This window comes from Pipistrellus hanaki, assembly GCF_964339955.1.
Source record: "Pipistrellus hanaki genome assembly, chromosome: 4".
NCBI classification, from domain to species: domain Eukaryota; kingdom Metazoa; phylum Chordata; class Mammalia; order Chiroptera; family Vespertilionidae; genus Pipistrellus; species Pipistrellus hanaki.
In genome coordinates this window covers 98,341,798-98,364,492 of record NC_140506.1, presented here as the reverse complement: position 1 = coordinate 98,364,492, position 22,695 = coordinate 98,341,798, and the positions used below count along the sequence as shown (strand labels likewise).

The 22,695-nt window shown below is 45.7% G+C and overlaps 1 protein-coding gene across 8 annotated transcripts in view; it reads right to left on the bottom strand.

Annotated features, from left to right (window-relative positions):
- Window positions 1–22,695, bottom strand: part of ARHGAP17 (Rho GTPase activating protein 17) — an 83,532-nt gene that overhangs the window by 44,813 nt on the left and 16,024 nt on the right. For all 8 annotated transcript variants that reach the window (XR_014794933.1, XR_014794934.1, XM_084882711.1 and 5 more), the window contains exon 2: window positions 761–800. Coding sequence is in view for 6 of the 8 variants with exons in the window: in XM_084882711.1 (XP_084738837.1) it covers window positions 761–800 (40 nt within the window). In the remaining 2 variants the exon portion in view is untranslated. The remainder of the gene's footprint in view (window positions 1–760; window positions 801–22,695) is intronic.

Genomic DNA, 22,695 nt, shown 5'->3' with positions numbered 1-22,695 from the left:
GGCACGTGCCTGGGTTTCGGGCTCAGTCTCCAGTGGGGACGTGCAGGAGGCAGCCGATTGATGATTCTCGCTCATCATCGATGTTTCTCTCTCTCTCTCTCTCCCTTTCTCTTCCTCTTTGAAATCAATAAAAATTATTTTTAAAAAACAACTCTAGGAAGAGCCCTGGCCACATGTGTAGTTCAGTGGTTAGAATGTCTGCCTGCACACCAAAGATCAACGGCACATGCCTGGAATGCAGATTCGTCCCCATCCCCAGGTGGAGTATGTATGGGAGACAAACAAATGGCTGTTTCTCTCTCTCTCCCCCCTCCCTCCCTTCCACTCTAAAAAAATCAATGGGAAAAAAATATCCTCGGGTGAGGATTAACCAAAAACAAACAAATAAAAAACTCCACACAACTCTAAGCTGAAGCCAGTGGGGCCTCTGCTGCAGCTGGCAGGGCCTCTCCCATCAAAGGCATCATCACAGCAGCAAACTGCAGCCCCTCGACCTGCCCAGGACCATGACCAGGCCCACACCCCCACTCCAACACCTGGCGCTAGACAGCAGGGCCAGCCGCATGTGACACACAGCATGACCAGTTTCACATCCCCTTTATCACATGCAACAACGGCCATTCTTTCCTGCTCAAACCATGTGAGCCATGTCATTCTACTTCAGGCTTAAAAAACAATAAGCTTCAGCTTTCACCTATGGATTTTTTTTTTTTAGCATGCCTTTACTTTAAACAGAACATTTTACAAATACGTTAGTTACCTGCAGCAGATCTTCACTGAGGACTTCTGTTTTCTCAGCTCTGTAGGGAAAAATTGAAGTTCAGAGTTAGAGATCCAGAAATGAAAAGCAACTCAGGACAATTAATAATTATTACCCAAGAATTTAAAACAAAACAGGCAGAAATGAATGTAACTAGTGGAGAAATTCTATCAATTTTTATATCAGAAGACAACTTAAGCAAAACCCAAGTTATTGTGTGGTTTTGTTTTTTTTGTGTGTGTGCGCGCGCGCGCGCATGCGCACGCGCTCACTTTTTGTTTTTTTTACTACAATCTAAGTGCCATTTGGACTCCTGACTCAAATAGTGATTTAAGCCAAGCTGTTTAGCAAACCTACCAAATTATCTTGGAAATAACAGGACATTTCTAAGGGAAAGGGAAAAAGTCTGTTGCAGTCCTCAGCACTGGGGAGTGGCAGAGAAAGGGAAGGCGGTGAACCAGGAACTGAGCCTTTGTATGAGATTTACTGCAGAATGGAAGTGCTTATCTTGCCCAGGAACTATTGCAAGAAAAGGAAAAGTCATGAGGCCAGAAAGTGAATGGGACCCACTAAAATGACCCCAAAACATTGCTCGGCCCAGAAGAGCGCCAGTTGCCACCAGTATGGTGGTGCACACCTCCAGCTGACCCATAAAGCCAAGATTGCCACAGAGGTCTCCGATACCCGCTGCCACAGCAGTGCCCATGGACTTGGCTGGCCACGAGAGTGGCTCCCTCACCATTTTCTGCAGGAAACGGAACTCTGACCTGACTCCAGTATCTCCCAGGTCTGGAGGAGCAGGGCCTGCAGCAGGCCAAAATATGCCAGCGAGAACTCACTTGCAGGCAGGGGGCCCAGGAGTGACGCCAGTTAGGAAAGTGGAGGCCAGGGCTCCAGCTGGACATGAGCTCAAGGAACCAGCCTCAAACAGAACTCCAGCAGCCAACTAACGGACAGGCCTGGCACGAGGCCGCCGCAGCTTCCCGCCATGCACCTGCGCCCCAGAGCCTCTCCCTGTCTCTAGCAAAACGCCACCAGGGACTGTGGGACTTTGACAGTGTCTTCTCTGGCCAACACCCTGGGGCCTGCGCCGGGCCCTGTGCACCTGGGCAGAACCTCTGCCACCTCTGCCCTCTGCGAGGAAAGTGTACACACAGGAAACCCCAAACTCCAACAGCACACACTGGACCCCTGAGCAAGGGTGAGGAGAGCAAATACCCCCACAGCCAAAAAGGCAGGTAACTTTTCACTCTCCCCATCCTCACTACTAACAGCCTACTCAACCGGTAACAGTTAACACATACTTTGTATGTAATATGTATTGTATACTGTATTCTTACAATAAAGGCAGAGAAAGAAAATACACTTTTAGTATTTACGACGGTTTAAACAAATCTTTAAATAAATGGGCCTGTGCAGTTCAAGCCCGTGTTGTTTCAGGGTCAGCTGTATTCATAAGTTCAAAAGAAGAGATTCGGAGCAAATAGGCCCTCTTATGAAATGAACTGTTTTATATATTTATTTTTAACATATTTTTATTTATTTCAGAATGACGAAGGGAGAGGGAGAGAGAGATGGAAACATCAATGATGAAGAGAAGCACTGATTGGCTGCAGTCCCCAGATGTGCCCTGACCAGGAATTGAACTGTGACTTCCTGATTCATAGGTTGATGCTCAACCACTGAGCCAGGCCGGCTGGGCTGAAATGAACTTATTTCAAAACTATAACAAAAGAGGAGGGAAGCGTGCATTACAATCCCAGTGTGGGATGTCAGCAGGGGTGTGCTGGGATTCGTGCAGGAGAATCACTGCATGCAACTTTTCCTAGCTCTTTGTTCAGAGGCCTCACACTGGTAATTTGAAAAGAAAAAGAAAAATACAAATAAGCACAAACAATACAAATCAGAGATTTTGTGGGGTAGGAGGGGATTCAGATGTTAAAACATTATGAGCACAGCACTGCAATAGCCCCACACACAAAAAAGCCAAGTATTAACTTCAGAAAAAAAAACCCAAAAAGTCCATCAGAAAGATAATCATAGCACACTACTATGCTCACCTTCAAATATTTGCTATGATAACGAATAGCAATATATCCAAAATTTGTAATGTAATTGTATTGGCAAGGTAAAGGAGCAGAAGCAGAGAGGAAGGTTACACAAAAAGCCTAAACCATCATTTATCATAAGAGGTCAATAAGTTATACCTAAACTTGGTAACTCAAAGGGTTGCAGCTTACACATATTTATAAACATGAATGAGTAAAGGCCGGAATAAACAGATAAAATGTGAAGGGAGTTGCCTCTTTGGTTGGGGAATCTCAACTAGGAGAGTGAGATGTGTGGGGAAGAACCCACTCTACTTGGTGGTAAGCCTTCTATGGTTATGTGACTTTCTAAACTATACAGATACATAGTTTCATTTTTTTTTAATGTTAGTTACATTTTCAAGTAACAAGCTTGATCTGATTTTAAGTGAAGCATAACTGCTTTAAAGCACTGTGTCCAACCGCCAACCTACAGGAGTACAACAGAACACATACCTCAGCGTATCCAAAATATAATACAAGGCAAACCAGCATTATTTTCCCACTAACAAATTAACAACTGGATCCTTTGCTTTAAATTTAGAGGCCTTTTACCTGAAAAGGTATCTGGAAGCTAAAAAATATATGAAAATGTGTACACGCTGTTCAAAAATAAATTTGCACTATGTCTCCTGCCTTTGTGAACACTGTATATTGCATTGATAAAATTAACTTTAGAAAGATTTCCAATGCATCTTCTTAACCAGATTTTAGGGTTTACTGAAATACTCTAAAATTTCCTATAATCAGGAAAGATTACTTTTTCTCCAGCTTTACTGAGGTATAACTGACAAACAAAAGTGTATCTATGTAAAGTATACAATGTCCTGATTTGATTTACACTGTGAAATGATTATCACAAACTCACCTATCACCTCCTACAGTTACCCTTTTTGTTATAGTTGTAAGAATGCTTAGTAAACTTCCAGTATATAATACACTATTATTAGCTGTGGTCACCTTGCTGTACATTAGATCCCAGAACGTATTCATCTTACAACTGAAGGTTTGTATCCTCTGACCAACATCTCCCCGTTTCCCCCACTCCCTAGCTCCTGGCAACTATGACTGTACTCTGTTTCAATGAATTCATTTTTATTTTTATTCCACATGTGAGGTCATACAGAGAGTCTGTGTCTGGCTAATTTCACTTGTATAATGTCCTCCAGGTTCACCATGTTGTCGCAAATGACAGGATTCCTTCTTTCTCGTGGCTGGGCAATATTCCAGTATGTGTGGGTGTTGCATCTTTGTCCTTTCACACAATGGTAGGTCGTTTTCACATCTTGGCTACTGTGAATGCTGCTGCATTGAACATAATAAAAGTGCCGATATCTGAGATACTGATTTTGTTTCCCTCAGATATATACTCAGAACTGAATTGCTGGACCATAAATAAGGTAGTTCTATTTTTAATTTTTTGAGGAGCCTCCATACTGTTTTTCATGGTGATTGTATCAACTGACACCAACAGTGTAAAAGTGCTCTAATTTCTTCATATTTTAACATTTGTTATTTCTTATCTTTTTGATAACAGACATCCTAACAGGTATGAGGTGATATCTCACTGTGGTTTTCCAGAAACCTGTTAGCCATTTATTTATCTTTTTTTGAAAAATATCTGCAATCATGCCCCCTTTGGAAAAATGTCCACAATCATGCCCTGCACAATGGCCAACAACAGACAGCACACACACACCAGTAGTCCCATAAGATTATGATGAAGCTGACAATTCCCATTGCCTGCTGACGCTGTACCATTGCGATGTAGTTGCATAAAGGTTGCAAAAATCAGCAAGGCTGTGGCTGAGATGGCAATGACTGAAACTGGGCGAGGAAGAGGGTGACACAGAAGAGCTCGGAGAGGTGGTCCTGAGGAACTGACTAATGAGGAGTTGTTGGAACTGAACAGGAATACAGCTGAAGAGGAGGCAAGAGAAAAGGAAACTGCAGAAGAAAAAGAACCCCAAGAAAATTCATAGGGAAGGGTTCGGTTCAGCAGATGTTTTTGCAGACCTCAACAAGCTCTTTAAAATGTTTTAAAAACATGCTCAATACTGAAAGGTTTTCATTCATAGAGAGGGAATGTTGCCCTAACCGGTTTGGCTCAGTGGATAGAGTGTTGGCCTGCGGACTCAAAGAATCTCAGGTTTGATTACGGTCAAGGGCATGTACCTTGGTTGAAGGCACATCCCCAGTGGTGGGGGGTGCAGGAGGCAGCTGATCGATGTTTCTCTCTCATCGATGTTTATAACTATCTCTCTCCCTTCCTCTCTATAAAAAAATCAATAAAATATATATATTTTTTTAAATAGAGAGGGAATGTCCATGGTACATTATCTTCTAACAAGCAAATCTATGATGACAAAAATGAAACAAACCAAGCAAAGCACCGTGGACCTACCTCTGGACGGGACACTGCCTGACAAAGAGCCAGGGCAAGCGCTCTGGGAGGCATTCCAGAAGAAGGCATCGTTATCACAGAAGATGACAGCTCCATGCTGCCATCTCAGCCACAGCCTTGCTGATTTTTGCAACCTTTATGCAACTACATCGCAATGGTACAGCGTCAGCAGGCAATGGGAATTGTCAGCTTCATCATAATCTTATGGGACTACTGGTGTGTGTGTGCTGTCTGTTGTTGGCCATTGTGCAGGGCATGATTGTGGACATTTTTCCAAAGGGGGCATGATTGCAGATATTTTTCAAAAAAAGATAAATAAATGGCTAACAGGTTTCTGGAAAACCACAGTGAGATATCACCTCATACCGAAGCCTTCCAGTGGGCAGGAGGTGGAGGTGGAAGAGGTGATCCTGGCCCTGTGTAGGCCTAAGCTAATGTGTGTTTTTGTGTCTTCGGGGTTTTTGTTGTTTGTGGTTTTTAAAAAAATATATTTGTATTAATTTCAGAGAGGAAGAGAGGGGGAGAGATAGAAACATCAACGATAATAGAGAATCACTGATTGACTGCCTCCTACATGCCCGCTTTACCCCCACTGAGGATAGAGACTGCAAGCTAGGCATGTGCTCTGTAAATCAAACCATGATCTCCTGGTTCATAGGTCGATGCTTAGCTACTGAGCCATGCTGGCCTAACAGTGCCACATCCATCACAATCAGAGTTTCCCAAACTTTTGATATGTGTACCCCTTCTATAATTTTCGTAATGCTGAGTACCCCTCGTACTCATGAGAACGTAGAATTAGGCGCAGCTAAGCACGGTGCAGTGCATACCCCCACCAAACTCCGGTGCAACGTGTACCCCCACCAAACTCTTCCCGTACCCCTGGGGTACGCGTGCCACACTTTGGGAAACGCTGCCATTGCCAAGACCAATTTCAAAAGACTTCCCTGTTTTTTTCTGGAGTTTTAGGGTTTCAGGTCTTACATTTTACTCTTTAATCCATCTTGAGTTAATTTTTGTGAGTGGTATAAGGTAGAGTTCAGTTTCATTCTTTTGCATGAAGGTATGTTTTTCCAGCAGCATTTTATTGAAGAGACCGTCCTTTTCCCTATTGCATATTCGTGGTGCCCTTGTCAATAGCTGACCATATCTGGGTGGTTCTATTCTGTCCCAATGGTCTGTCCTATGCCAGCACTGTACTGATGACTACAGCTTCGTGGTGTAGTGTGAAATCAGGAAGTGCGATGCCTTGTCCTTCTTGCTCGGGATTGCTTTGGCTCTTTAGTGTCTTTTGTGCTTCCACATGAATTTTAAGATCATTTTTCTATTTCTGTGAAATATGCCATTGGAATTCAATACAAATGGACTACATATATTGACCCATAATCACTTTGAGTAGCACGGATATTTTAACAATATTGATTCTTCCAATTCATGAATATGAGACATCTAAGAAAGATTACTTTAAAGTGAGAGGTTATGATTCCAGAATGTAATATACAAACCAGGGTGTTTCCCTCCCTCAAATATTTCCCCATTGGCCTGTCCAACTTCACCTTCATTTTAGAGAACCACCACATCCCCACCTCACCCACTACATGGCCCAGTGACCTGTTCCTCCTCATTACTGTCCTGGCCCGAGGCTCAACCCTTTCATGCTGAACTGGGCATCCGTTCACCTTTACCAGAGACATGGAACTCTGACCTAAGGGAAGTCCACAGATTATTCACAACACTGGCCCAGGTGCTCAACCAAAAAGCATGTACATTAGCCAAAGAGTTTGGTTATTATTGAGATGTGTTATCTTTGATATGTTTTTTAATTCATTAGTAAAGCAAGGGAGAACAATATATTGAATTTGTCAAGGCATCTAAAGACCAAAACAATAAAGTGGTAGTCAAAGTTATCCAACTAAAAAAAATAATGTTTTCACCTAGTCAGCATGGCTCAGAGGTTGAGTAAAGATCTAGGAACCAGGAAGTTGTGGCTCAATTCCCGGTGAGGGTATATGCCCGGCTTGGGGACCTGCGGGCTCGATCCCGTGTGAGGTGTGCAGGAGGCAGCCGATCAATGATTTTCTCTCATCATTGATGTTTCTGTCTTTCCCTCTACCTTCCTCTCTGAAATGAATAAAAATATATTTTAAAAATAATAAGAATGCTTGCTACATAGGTTTTAAAGCAGACATTTCACTCACAGACCTACACATTTTATATTGGGTTTTTCTGCTTTGTCAGAGCCTTCTTTGTGTCCAATGTTCTGTGCTTGGAAACACTCCACTTGAATGTTTCCTGTCTGTAACTGGAAAAACAATACAAGCAGGAAGGCAGGTCCCACTCACCATTTTACTCTGGGTGTTGTTTTTTCCTATGCAAGTCACTGGGCGATTTCACTCGTCATTAAATCGCAGCTTAGGTCAGGCAGGATTTTTCATGTATTTATCACTTGTTAGTAAAGCCTAAGATTTCTCCTCATAGTTCTCAAAGCCTAAAAGCAGTACTGTGCTGGCCTTAGTATGTCCGCCTTCCCCTGGGCAGGCTGTGGTAACGTCCCCCCGCAATCTTCTCTGACAGGATGTGACTCTCGGCCCACTCACCTGACCGGGAGCAAACAGGAACATTCCCGATCTGAAGCAGCCCCTCAGAAAATGCTTCAACTAGAAGACAGGGTCAAAGGAAAATTCCCAGTGGGCCTGACAATTTGCATACCAATCTATAGACTAATTTCTAGAGGAGTTTCGGCCACCACTATGCTCAAATGCCAAACGCCACCATTACGAAACATCACTGTTTCTCCCTCTGCATTCAGAACACACGCATTTCCATAAAGCATGGGTTCTGGGAGCCAGGGGAATAGAGGCTCAAGTCCACACCTTCTCGTGCTGTGATCTTCTAAGCAGAGCGTCACTGACCTCCGCCCCACTAGCGGAGTGAGGGCTAAGGTCAGCGGGGCCCCAGAACCTTAGCTTAGCAACTGCCTGACACAACGCATACTTAATATACACCACGTGAGTAAATAAAAAAGTAGATGGCTGTCACACTGATATAATAAGATTTGAAAATATTCTATATTTCAAAACATGTAGCAAGAAGAAAGTTCAATACCACTAGGCAGTATAGCAGCCTCGCAGGCAGGCCTGGTATGTAAGGCCGGTCTGGAAGTGTATTTTCTCTTCCTAGACATTCTGCCTCATGTTCGAGAAGCAGCTGCCAAAACGAGTGGGGGTGGCTGACTCTCACAATCAGAGTCCAAATGTGGAGGCACAGCCCAGTGCTGGTAACAGAGAAATCAGAAATTATGTCTGTCCTCCACCTCCCCATTTTTGGCCCCCATGAGTCCCCTAAATGCTGAGATATTACAATGATTGTTTTCCCTCTGATCCCTACTTATAAACAGACTTCAGGACAAGATCTGAATAAATACCACTGTCTGTGCCAGGCATTAGCAAGACCAAACAATAAGCATTTCAGGCTGCAGCCACACGGCCGTCTGCCACAAGCACTCCGCTCCCTGTTGTAGAGTGACAGCCACAGCCACAAAGAGACAAATGAACTGGTGATGTCCTAATACACTTTATTTAGGGGCACGGGAATTTGAATTCACTCAATTATCATAAGTCATTAAAAATTACTCTTCTTCTGATTTTCCCCGACCATTTAAGAATGCAAACTCCACTCTGAACCACTGCAGCCAGGCTTGCCAAAGACCACAGTAGTACCATCCTCTGACCTGGATACAAGTGGAGCGCGGTTCCCACTGGACGCCATTCCTTTTCAACACTTCCCAACTCTTACGTTGAAAGGGGATTCCTGCGCTGTCCCAACCTGTTTCAGAAGCTGAGAGGCACTGGCTTTTCCAGACTCCACAAAATTGCCTGTTAATCCTTACAGCCACTCTGAGGCCTAAGACAGCTCATCTTCCTGCCACCAGCATACTCTCCACTCAGGAGGCAAACTGGGCCAACAGAACAAACATCCCCGCTCCCAAGACTGCAGCACTGTACGCTGTGGATTACACATCACAGCTCAGAGTTCTGCTGTCTTTTTTACTTACACATTCACTTTGACACACCAATTAATACTTAAAAAAAAAAAAAATGGGACATGGAGGGAAAGTTTAACAAACTGATTTTAAATTCTGACTACCTGAAAATATCTAGCTGCATCTTTCATGAGTAACATAAATTCTAGCCATCTACTGAGGCACCTCAATATGACAAAGGTCAACAGCACATGACCACTTCACGCAGTGAAATTACCGTGGCCAGGCCCACAGCCAGCCAGTGCGTTTCCTGCTGCTGGGAACCAGACTAGGGAGCGCGGTCATCTCCTGATACAGGTGTTTACAAACCCACTGAGCCTTGGCGCCCAGTGGGGAGGCACACGTGGGATTTCATAGTGAGCCGGGGTGACTTTTTCCTGTTTTATCTCAGTAGATTAGCTGTCTTAACTTTCTGGAAAGGAACCTGAAATCCACAGAATTGGACTTTAAACATAAAGGATCCTCTGACAATAAATGAAGCAAATTGTTACACATTCCACAAAGTAGTTTTAAAAGTCTTAAAAGAGTTTGAAGAACTCTAATGAGATAATATGGGAAAAGAAAAAAATTACCCTCAAGCATAACACTGAAAAAGAATGGGGGAGTATTTATCAGAAGGGAAAATGGTCCAATAGAAAATATTTTGATAACATGGGCAAAATACATGTAATAGTTCTATACTTTGAATTATTTCCTTAAATGATGGAATTGTGCCCACATATTGATAGCTTCTCTAAGGTAACAATTATTTTTTATTTTAAACAACAATAACAAAACTCTTATCAACCTACCTGACTGTCCATATTATTATCTGAACTCCAATCAATGCCGAGGATGACCTGCTGTGTGTCAGAATAAGCGGAACTGAGTGTTATCGTTTTCCTACAAGTGTAAGCGTATCCCTGAAGCTTTGTTTGGTCAGTTGGTTTTCCCCCAGCACATGAAGCGGAACCTATGAGGTAACCACGTGTTATCTCAAAGCTCCACCAATAAACTATCCCTGCTTATGGCAAGTCAGAAGGAAACTTCGAGGCCACCAGCACACTGTGGGACTCCCTTCGATGGTCTCTCAAGGAACTTCCAAGTCCCTCTTACCAACCTTGCTCTAGTCATGCTTAGTACCTGCTTGGATCTGGAGGCAGCTGAGTTTGAGATTTCAAAATTTATTTAAGCAAGCAAAAATATGTAAGAAATATATTACAAAGTATCACAATGAGGACAGTAGACACGGAGCTAAGACTGGGAGCACATGGAGGAGGACCGTTTGCTGCCAAGGCCCGGAGGAGCTGAAAAGCCCCACAAGAAAATCTAAAGCGAATTATTAGTGGCCAAAGGCAAGGCTACTGGGCACCAGGGGCTCAGCTCTGGCCGCACAGGGAGGCGCTCTGCATCTTCAGACAGGTTGTGCAGGCTCTCTTCCAACACTTCTTCCTAAGTCACACATAGACTTTATATCTCAAAAGAGTTATTTAGAGAACCAAGATGGCGGCATAGGTGAACACCTGTACTTGCTGCCTTTCACAACCACAAGACTACAACTAAAAGACAAAACAACTATCATCCAGAACTGCAGGAAAACTGGCTGAGTGGAAGTTCTACAATTAAAAGGAAAGAAAAAAGCACACTGAGATGGGTAGTAGGTGCAAAGGTGCAGAGGCGAGTCACAGAACGGGCTGGCAACCAGGTGCACTGTTGTTGTTTTCAATCGGGAGGGAGATACAAGCTCCTAAATGCTCTCAACTCCAGTTCCAGGTGAGACTCTGGGGACCCAAACGCATTCGAGGAGAAACTGGACTGTCTGGCATCAGGCCGGAACGTGAGGATGGCTTTCTCTCAGAGGTGCTCACAGCAATCATTGTTCCTGCGAGCTGCCATGTGGCAGAGACTATTGGGACAGGGTGGAAAGAGGGCCCAGCAGTAAGTGGTGGGCAGCAGCAGACGGTCTGCCGGGTTCCTGTAGAACAGGCCATCCACACCCTTTTCTACTCAAGACCACCTGGAATGTCTCATGTGCATGATTCATGGGTGTCTTGCCTTCATAGGCAGAGAAAGCTGAGTGATAAGAAGCTGAGAGATTCCAGATTCTAAGTTTTATCTTTAGCAAAGATTGAGGAGACTCTGCAGTGGGAGCTAGGGTTAGGCTCTGGAGTTAGACCACGCTTGAGTCCAATGTTGTCGCTTGTTGAACTATAAAGGTGAGTCTGACTCCTCCACTGTAAAATGGAATGGTCCCACTGTAAACCAGTGGCTGTTTAGAACCAACAGTTATCTCATTTATCCCATTTATCTTGTTAAATTGGTCCCTGGTACTCAGTGAGGGAATATGGACATTAGCTATTCTAAGAATGACAACAAATAATCAGCATCAGATTCCAAGCAGCAAGTCATATCTCAGAATGACCTTTCCGCAGGTATTCAAGCAGTTCTAGCTTCTTCTGAAAGAGTTAAGGTAGAGCCGAGGTCACAAAGACAAGAGGCGTGTCAAACTTAGAGCAGGAGCAAGGCAGGCAGCTCACTTAAAACAAAGGGCTGGTTGTGATAAGGCTGCGTGGGCTGGGGGCCACCAAAAATACAGGCACACAATACACAGAAACTCAGAGAACGAGTATGTGGTGAGCTGACAACACCCTGCATCAAAGGATCATGTGTCCCGCGTGGTGTTCGCACTGCCGGCGAGGAGGCTTAAAAAGGCCAGTGCCGGGGTGCTCAGGTGCACTCAGAGAGGGAGGGCCTGCCATTTCAGGATGGACCTGCTCAATATACTTAGATGGCCACTCACTCAGCCAGCACTCGGGGAGCTCTCACGGAATGTCAAGAACTGGGGAAGAAGAAAAGGAGAGCAATGAGCCACAGTCCCATCCTTGGGGAGCGGATGGGAAAGGCAGGGATGTAAACAACCAACTTCTTCAGAGTGCCGGGAGCAGAGACAAGAGCCAGGCACTGTGTGGCCAGGAAGGCTTCACAGGGAAGCAGTCTGAGCAGATCTCAGACAGAGTAAGACAGACATACCCAAAGATCACAGGGCAGGGGATGTGAGGGGGTCCTGCAATGGGGAACAGAATAGGGGTGTGGGACCGGCTGAAAGAAAGGCATTGCCTGCTGAGAACTAGGAGGCAATGGGGGCCATTGACCATTTCTCCGCTATGGAGTGGCAAATCTAAAACTCGGATCTGAACTTCAGAATGGCAGTTCTGGCAGCAGCGTCAGGATGGAGGCAGCAAGAATACGCAGGGGCAGAAGAGTAGGGGGTGCTCTGCAGCTACCCATGGACAGTAAGAACAGACTCACAGCGTGGTCCTGGCCAATAAGGACTTAACCACTATTGTAACAGAAATAGCGTGGCAGAATCACTGGCTATAAACTATCAACTTAAAAAACATTTTCGAAAGTTCAAAAAATTCATAAAATAAGGAGCTCTCTCTGGTCAAAAGATAAATCATAAGACGAAATTTAAGTAGTACTTTGCATTTGTAGATTCTTCTTTTATGAAAGTACTTTCACATATTTTATTTTTCACTCTTATGGAGCAGCTGTTACTACCCCTATTTCCTGGGAATGGAAATTGGGGCAGGCATCCATTAAATAAAATGCAGAGAGCCCTGGTTGCTCTGCTCAGTGGTTAGAGCGTCAGTCCGAGCGCTGAAGGTTCGCAGTTTTGATTCCCAGTCAAGGGCACATTCCTGGGTTGAGGGTTCTCTCCCTACCCCTCGTCAGGGTATGTGAAGAGACAATCAATTGATGTGTCTCTCTCAGATTGAGGTTTCTCTCTTTCTCCCTCTCTCCCTTCTACACACACACACACACACACACACTCACACACACAGTCTTTGGGTCCTCAAAATGAGAACAATTTCAAGATCAATGACCAACCCTGAATCTTTCTTAATTAATTTTCATGCTAGATGCTGGTCCTAGCTCCACTACAAACTAATCTATGATCTAAAATAAATATAGCTCGGCCTTCCAGCACCTCAATTTTATATTTGCATCAACAATCTCACATAACTTTTAAAAGACCACAATAATACAGCAAACAAAAGAATATTTTAAAATCTTTGAAGCTGTGCTTTGCAAATTAGGATTGTATCTCTGTAAACAACGATAAACATTACCTATTCTTTTTTTTGTTGTTGTTGTAAATAGGCCCGGTGCATGAAATTCATGCCCTGGGGAGGGGGGTTGTCCATCAGCCCAGTCTGCACCCTCTCCAATCTGGGATCCCTCTCCCAATCAGGACTGCTGGCTCCCAACCACTCACCTGCCTGCCAACCTGATTGCCTCTAACTGCTTCTGCCTGCCAGCCTGATCACCCCCTAACCAATCCCCTGCCAGCCTAATCAACAACGCCTTCCACGAGCCATCGCAAGTAAGATATGTGGCCCTGTGCGGACAGAGCTCGGGGGCTGTCAAAGAAAGTAAGGGCTCACACTGCCACCCGATTGCCCCCAACTGCCCTCCCCTGCAGGCCTGGTTGCCCCCAACTGCCCTCACCTGCTGGCCTGATTGCCCACAACTGCCCTCACCTGCTGGTCTGATTGCCCACAACTGCCCTCCCCTGCTGGCCATCTTGTGTCCACATGGGGGCCGCCATCTTGTGTGGAGTGATGGTCAATTTGCATATTACCTCTATATTATATAGGATTTTTATTTATTTCAGAGAGGAAGGGAGAAGAAATAGGAACATCAATAGTGAGAATCATCAATGGGTTGCCTCCTGCACGCCCCCTACTGGGGATCAAGTCCGCAACCCAGGGAATGTGCTATTGAGCAGGAATCAAATCTTGACCTCCTGGTTCATAGGTCAACACTCAACCACTGAGGAGCATTACCTATTCTTAAAAAGCATGTAATGCTGAGAAATTGGGTAAGTGTAGACCCTTAGTTTCTACAAGGAATACACGTCACAGACGTAGCCCAGAAAGTTCTATGATTAGGGTGATGCACCAAATTAAGGGAAAACTGGGGTGAGGCTGCTTTAAGGGATGCTGAGTGGACTCTGGGCGGAGAACACCATAAATCTTCACTTGCCCTTTTTTAAAGGTCAAAGAAAAGAGTGTTCCAACACCACAGCTTGGTGGCTGAGGATGCTGCAGATGACTCGAAATAGAAAAATAAACCTTTTTTAAAGGAGCCTTTGACTCAAAAGGACATTGAGAGGAATGAAATAACAGTGCAGCCGCACCACCCATCACCGGGCTCATCCTAAGGCTGCTCTCGGGCACACTTCACCGCTAACCTTTCACACAGTCATTAAAGAAGCATGTGTGGGCTCCCTTCCACGAGCCATCGCAAGTAAGATATGTGGCCCTGTGCGGACAGAGCTCGGGGGCTGTCAAAGAAAGTAAGGGCTCACACTCCCTGCAGTGAGAGCTCGGACAGGATCGCCAGGCCCTCCGGGAGGAGTAGGGTGGTGTCACCAGCATCACAGCTAACATCTACCAAGCTCATACCATGTGCTTGACACTGTTCTAGGTGTTTGCAAGGATAACTTCCTTTAAAGTTCACAATCACTCCATGGGGTGTGTATTATCGTCTCCACATTACAGATGAGAAAATCGAGGCACAGAGAAGTTTAGTGACCTGCCCAAGGTTTCACAGCTAGGCTCTGAATCTGAGCAAGTTTGCTCCAGAGATCCTGTTAACTTCTATGTTCAGGTGCTTTATACATATTAACTCATTTAATCCTGAAGATATCAGGAGACCAACAGCATTATTACACCCACTTTAGAGATGAGAAACCTAGACGTAAAAAAGTTAACTTGCCAAAGGTTAGACATGACAGGAGGGCATCAATGCAGATACCAGAAAAGTTCTCTGAAACAGTGATGGCTTTTGAGATCTAAGAGATAAGTTGAAGTTAGAAGCGTGCAGCTTGGCTAGCAGAAGGGTGCATTAAGGCAGTAGGGAGGGGAAGGTGAGGGAGAGCAGCAGAAGAATGGACACAGGTGATCTACCAGGGGGAGAATCCTTTCCCTTCACCCCACCCCCAGCTCAGGTGCATGGGCCTGCTGAAGTCTGCGAGCAAAGTAAGGGAACTGAGGGCATCCCGGCAGCACTCTGCCCCTTACCATGGGCATCATGCAGTGGTCCTCAACCACAGGGAGTGGCATGGGGCTGAGAAAAACTCTCTTGATGCAGTCACAAGTCCTATTGCAAAGTGTGAGGTAAGGCACAGGGAACTGAGATAAACACACCTGCCAGAGAATGTTTTAATCTTGCCTCAAAGAAACGGAAGCCTGTGGAGAACTGAAGGCACCAAAAGTAACCATGCGACAACATGCTTGGGCTAGAGGATCAGAGTCCACACACAGCCTGGCAGAGCACGGGCACATGGCTCAGTTTTGCACACAGCTGGCGTTCAATGCCAACGTACCTCAGGGGGTGGGGCAAAACAACAGAAAACATGAGGCTTTTTCGAGATAGAATGCAGTCAACACAACTATATCCAAAGAGAGGCAAGATGCTGAAATTATCCTGCATACATAACAGCCATGATGAAATATGTTAAAAGAGCCAGTGAAAAATATGGACAAATTGCAGGAATAGAGGGATTTCAGCAGTTGGGGAAACTGAACAAATTATCCAGACTAAAATACAAAAAGAAAAAAACTGGAACAAAGTATTCAGGATTTGTGGGACAATATCAAAGGGTCTCAGTGGAAGCTCCGTTCTGGAACTTAGTTCGTTCCAGAAGACTGTTCGAAACCGAGCACTTTTTCCTGTTAGAAAAAAAATGTAAATTTAATGAATCCATTTCAGATCCCGAAATGATTCCCTGGTTTTAACCTTTCTTATATACAGTACCTGTCTAATGTACTGTTTAATCTAAAAACAAGTACTTCAAAAATAAAAATATGAAATGGAAATGAAAATTTTAAAGGAAATAAAATGTTTAGTAAAAAATGAAAATTTAGTAATAGTAATAAGCGGTAATAAAAGCAAAAACACATGAAAATATTCACAGCACAATTTCCTGAGATGTTAACAGCAGACTCATGTTCTCGCATTCTCTTCTTTGGTTATCACTTGAGAGAGGCATGAGATCATACAGGCATGAAGAGGTTGTGGAGTTGAGAGGTGAGCTGTTCAAGATGGGAAATGTTCACAAACTGAGCGTGACTGCATATTGTATGTGAATTAGAGAGCCAGAGGGAAGAGAGAGCGAGCACAGACAGGAGAAATATTGGCTGAGAAGATCCCAAAATGAATGAACTCACTGACCCGAGCTCAGAGAATTCTAAGCAGGATAAACACACACACAAAACACACCTAAGATCATGGTCAAACTGCTAAAAAACAAACATAAAATATATATATAAACACTATATATATATATTTTGCCCTAGCCAGCTTGGCTCAGTGGATAGAGTGTCAGCCTGCAGACTGAAGGGTCCCAGGTTCGATTCTGGCCAAGGGCACATGCCTGGGTTGCAGGCTCAATCCCAGTGGAGGGTATGTGGGAGCCAGCCGATCAATGGTTCTCTTTCATCATTGATGTTTCTGTCTCTCTCTCCTTCTCCCTTCCTCTCTGAAATAAAAAAATAATTAAAAAAAAATAAGTTTAAATATATATATATAGCAGATGCCTCCATCTGCTATATATATATTTAAACTTAATTTTTTTTTCCTCTCACATACAAGGGGGCAACAGTAATAATGATGGCTGGCTTGTCCTCAGAGATACAAGACCAGATGACAATGGAATGGCATCTTTAAAGTGCTGAAAGAAAAAATAGCCAATTTATAGTTTTACATCAAATGAAAATATTCCTCAAAAATGAAGGCAAGCCAGGCTGGCATGGCTCAGTGGTTGAGTGTCGACCTATGAACCAGGAGGTCATGGTTCGATTCCCAGTCAGGACACATACCTGGGTTGCAGGCTCGATCCCCAGTAGGGGGCGTGCAGGAGGCAGCTGATCAATGATTCTCTCTCATAACTAATGTCTCTCTTTCTCTCTCCCTTCCTCTCTAAAATCAATTTTAAAAATATTTTTTTTAAAGATGAAGACAAAAGAAAGACATTTTTGGAGACACAAAGCTAAAAAGAATTTCACCCCCTAAGGATCTCACTACAATATCGTGGTGGGGAGCAGGTGGAAAATGGAAAAACCCGAGGCACAGGACATCTATGCAGAACCAGTTTGGGGTGGGGAGACCTCTTAGGGAAGAGTGGCGAATAGCTTTACTTCCCATGCCAACTCTGATTAGTCATGACTGCTGTAGTGCTGGCCAGAAGGCTTGAGACTGCACCCAAGTCCCTGGGAAAGAGAGCCAGACAGACAGACAGACAACGGCAGAGCATGGCAGAAAGATGTCCCAGTCATTCTAACTGTAGACACTTTTTGCCCCACTAAATGTCATTCTTAAATTTCACTATGCAGGCAGATTTGGCACAATAAAGAGTTTGAGATTTTATTGGCTTTCTAGTCAAGTATTAGGATACTCTAGGAGATAAAGGAAAAGTCTGAGCTGCAAGTTTGCTATACAATTGACAGCTAACTATTTTTCAACCTTGGCACTACGTACTGACATTTTGGTCACTCAAGTGATGACCACCAAAAACGTCTAGAGATATTGCCAAATCAAGTGGGGGCCAAAAAAGCACAAAGGTGGCAGACTTTCTGGGTGAAGATCAATGTTAACACAGTGATTTTTAACTTTTTTCATCTCATGGCACATAAACTAATTACTAAAATTCTGTGGCACACCAAAAATATGTTTTGCCAATCTGACCAAAAAAAAAAAATAGGTATAATTTTTATTTATTCACGCTGGACGGACAGCTATGTTGTATAGGTTGTTGTCATTTTTGTTTTTTATTTAACAACCTAAGGGAAAAGAGGTCAGTGCCCCTGACTAAATAGTCTGGTATTGCAGGTTCTAAACATTTGTGTGGCACACGGGTTGAAGATCGCTGACATAATGTATTCATACTAATGGGATGGGAGATTTAGAGCAAGAGAAAGGCTCCTCCTCTGATTCTGTAATGACCTAGTAAACAACTCTTTTTAAAAATATATATATGTGTGTATAAATATATACATATATACACATTATATATATACATTACAGAGAGGAAGGAAGAAGAACAGAGAGTCAAAACATTGATCAGCCGCATCCTGCCCGCAACCAAGGTATATGCCCTTGACTGGAATTGAACCTGGGATCCTTTAGTCCAGGGGTCCTCAAACTTTTTAAAGTGGGGGCCAGATCACGGTCCCTCAGAGAGCTGGAGGGCCGGACTATATGAACTACTAATCCCTACTGTAACACCTTGGCTGCTCTCACTGCCCAAAAAACCTGGCGGGCAGGATCAGACTCCCCTGGGGGCTGCATGTGGCCCGCGGGCCGTAGTTTGAAGACCCCTGCTTTAGTCCATAGGCTGATGCTCCATCCACTGAGCCAAACCAGTTAGGGCGTAAACAACTCTTCTTTGTTTTATAAGTGCTACTAGAGACCTTGTGCACGAAATTCAGGTTGGGGGGAGTAGGGAGAGGAAGGGTGTTCCTCAGCGTAGCCCGCACCCTCAGGGGATGTCTGACTGCCAGTTTAGGTCCGATCCCCATGTTGGACATCCCTCTCACAATCCAGGATGCTGCATGCACCAGTGACCATACTCTCATGCAGGTGAAAGACATCTTTCTGTTGTATGGGCAGCTACAGTTTTTTGCCCTGATAGAAAGTAGTACCTAACATGACCTTCTGAGGCAGTAGTACCATTCACCCCATCTTATGGATGGAAAATCTGAAGCAGAGAGAAGGTAAGTAATTGGCTTTGTCGCACAGCTGTAAGTGTCAGAATCAGGGCTGACCACAAAATGTGCAAGCCAGAGTTCATGCCTGTCATCGCTGCATCATCCTGTACTGTCAGTGTTAGAGTAGCCTTGCCAGGTTTTAATTTTTAAACCTAAGACACTGTTCTCAATGTATAGGGTAGGGTCCCTAGGCCTGGTAGGCGATCAGGGCCAATCTGTGGGGTGACTGGCGGGCGGGGCGATCAAGTGGCCCCCACTGGCACCCGCCTTGGCTGGCAGCCTGGCACCGCCTGCTGGCCAGCCCCACCCCCCATCACTACCTCTGGTCGCCCGCGTCATAGTGACTGGTTGTTCTGCCAGTCATTCAGCTGTTAGGTCGATTTGCATATTAGGGCTTATTATTATAGGATTTCTGATTATGTAAATTTGGGGGAGTCCTATCTCCTGGAAAATGAAAGAACACAGAAACTCGCTTTACGCCCTTCCCAGTCCCCCCTGAAATGTTTTATTAACTGGTGACAGTATTACATAGTTTTGAATTTCCAAGAACTCTGTATTTTTTCTTGGTAGCCTGCTTTTAATTTTGATGCAAAAGAGCCTTTCTGAGGATTTCCTTACATCCTGCTGTCCTACCTTCAACAATAAATTAACAAGGAAAATGGCACTTGCTTTACTCATTCACAGAGCTACTCCTCAATAAGACTTTTTCTGAACGGCTTTCTGCACCACATTTCTTCATTTCCAAGAATTTTTAAGCATACCTTTTCTAGCATTAACTGGATTGTAATGGGGAGAAGAAATAAGCACAGGCATCGGGACCAGACTGCCTCCCATAATGTCCCCAGTTCCTCCCCCATCAGAAACTGTCCTGCATGAACAGCCTCGGGGACTGATGGCACACACCAGTGCAATCCTGTGCTGTCACAGGTGGTTATGCTAGTTGTGCTCCTAAGAACTTATCAAGAATTTCAAACTATGAGATCCATCAATACAGGGGCAGGAGGAGTGGTCGGAAGGGAGCATTTTAAACAGCATAGGAATTTCTACTGCATCACTGGGCAGCCTAGTACTTCATCATATCTGGATGTGGGTCAAACAGAATTCTGGTCTCTTCTTATCATCACAAGTTCTCTTTATTAGCAAGAACACCTCATGCATGCTTATCTCCTTTGCCATCCACAATCCTGAAAGCAGAACAGGAGGATACCCATAAAACTTTGAGTTCAGAATTTGTAGGTACATCTGAGGTAACCCTTGCAGGTGGGTGAAGTGGCTAAGAGGGAGAGCCTGGAGCAATGTGGCTGGGGCTCAAAGCCCAGCCCACCTAAAAGCTGTTTAACTATGAGCAAGTTACTTAACATCTCTGTGCCTCTATTTTCCCACCTGTAAAAATGGAGATATTAGGAATTTCTAATTTATAGAGTCGGAAGGACTAAAAGAGAGAATATATGCAATTTGCTAATTGCTAGAAAGCTCAGAACATGGTTTCTGTTGTTACGACATGGTAGGTGAGAGTATAGACTCTGGAGACAGACTTACTAGCTCTGTGACCTCAGATGTGCCTGTTTCTCACCTGGAAAAAGGGGGCAGGACCGATTTTGCTGGCACCTGGAAGAGCGCTGGCACACAGTAAGCACCCAAATAAAGGTAAGCTGTCATTATGACAACTGTTTTGGGGGCAGGGTCTTTCTGGCAACAGTGAGGAAGATGTGTGGAGGTCAGGGATGCTGAGGAGGGGAACATTAAGAGACCCCTAAGCAGGACACCCAAGTAGGAACGGAGGAGGGCCCACCCACCAAGTGAGAAAGCAGTAAGTGGAGGGGGGACAGAGAGCTATTACGAAGGTACAATGAACAGGAGCACGTGACATGGTATGGGAGAGAGTGAGATCAAAGAGCCTGGAAGGATCACCAAGTTTCCAACTTGAGTAACTGACTAGACAACAGGCTCTTCACCTGGAGAGAAAATCATCAGGATGTGAGGATGAGCCAGAGGTCCGCTCCAGAAATGCTGAGCTGACAGGGTCTGTGGACACTCACTCAGGCAGAGAGGTCCTGGTGGGTGTGGCTGTGCCTCTGAGGCATCACAAAGGCAATGGGGGTGAGCACGCTGTGGGCAGCAACAGGAGGGCACTGGAGGGAAAGGCGGAGCACGCTGTGGGCAGCAGATGGAGGGAGGGCACTGGAGGGAAAGGCGGAGCACGCTGTGGGCAGCAGCAGCAGATGGAGGGAGAGCACTGGAGGGAAAGGCGGAGCACGCTGTGGGCAGCAGCAGGAGGGCACTGGAGGGAAAGGCGGAGCATGCTGTGGGCAGCAGCAGGAGGGAGGGCACTGGAGGGAAAGGCGGAGCATGCTGTGGGCAGCAGCAGGAGGGAGGGCACTGGAGGGACAGGCGGAGCATGCTGTGGGCAGCAGATGAAGGGAGGGCACTGGAGGGAAAGGCAGAGCACGCTGTGGGCAGCAGCAGGAGGGCACTGGAGGGACACGCTGTGGGCAGCAGCAGGAGGGAGGGCACTGGAGGGAAAGGCGGAGCATGCTGTGGGCAGCAGATGAAGGGAAAGGCGGAGCATGCTGTGGGCAGCAGCAGGAGGGAGGGCACTGGAGGGAAAGGCGGAGCATGCTGTGGGCAGCAGCAGGAGGGAGGGCACTGGAGGGACAGGCGGAGCATGCTGTGGGCAGCAGATGAAGGGAGGGCACTGGAGGGAAAGGCAGAGCACGCTGTGGGCAGCAGCAGGAGGGCACTGGAGGGCACTGGAGGGACACGCTGTGGGCAGCAGCAGGAGGGAGGGCACTGGAGGGAAAGGCGGAGCATGCTGTGGGCAGCAGATGAAGGGAGGGCACTGGAGGGAAAGGCAGAGCACGCTGTGGGCAGCAGCAGGAGGGCACTGGAGGGAAAGGCGGAGCATGCTGTGGGCAGCAGATGGAGGGAGGGCACTGGAGGGAAAGGCGGAGCACGCTGTGGGCAGCAGCAGCAGATGGAGGGAGGGCACTGGAGGGAAAGGCGGAGCACGCTGTGGGCAGCAGCAGCAGATGGAGGGAGGGCACTGGAGGGAAAGGCAGAGCACGCTGTGGGCAGCAGCAGACACGGAGTCAGGGAATTCATCAGAGCGCAGGTTCTGCAGAGGTGAGGCTAAAAACCGAAGTGCTGGGAACACCTCCGATGAAGAGCCAAAGCTCTTCTAGGAACATAGGAGGAGTCCCAGGAAGGGCAGGAAGGGCAGAGCGGAGCGTGGTGTCAGTGAAGCAACAAGGACCAGGGACTAACAGGACAGGAAAATGTGAGGAGAATGGCTGTTGGAATCAAGATGCAGGGCATGGATGGAGAGGGAGAAGCAAGGTCCCATGCAGAGAGAAGAAAGCTAAGAAAAAACCTGAGCGTGCTGCACTGAAGCAGAAAGAGCCAGTGGAGGAGGAAGGCTGACAATGAAGGAGAGCGGGGCATTGGCTTCGGGTGGGTGTGGGGGGTGACAAATGGGGCAGCTTCCAGTTTTCCGGGGAAATGAGGAGAGTGGGTGTGCCTGGATAGGGTGGAGTAAGTCTGAGAAAAGTCAAAGTCTGGCAAAAGCAGTTAGGAAAATGGGAGAGGAAACCAGCCAAGGACTGGAAGGCCTAGTAAAAGCCCAGCTGAGCTTGGAGGCTGCAAAATTT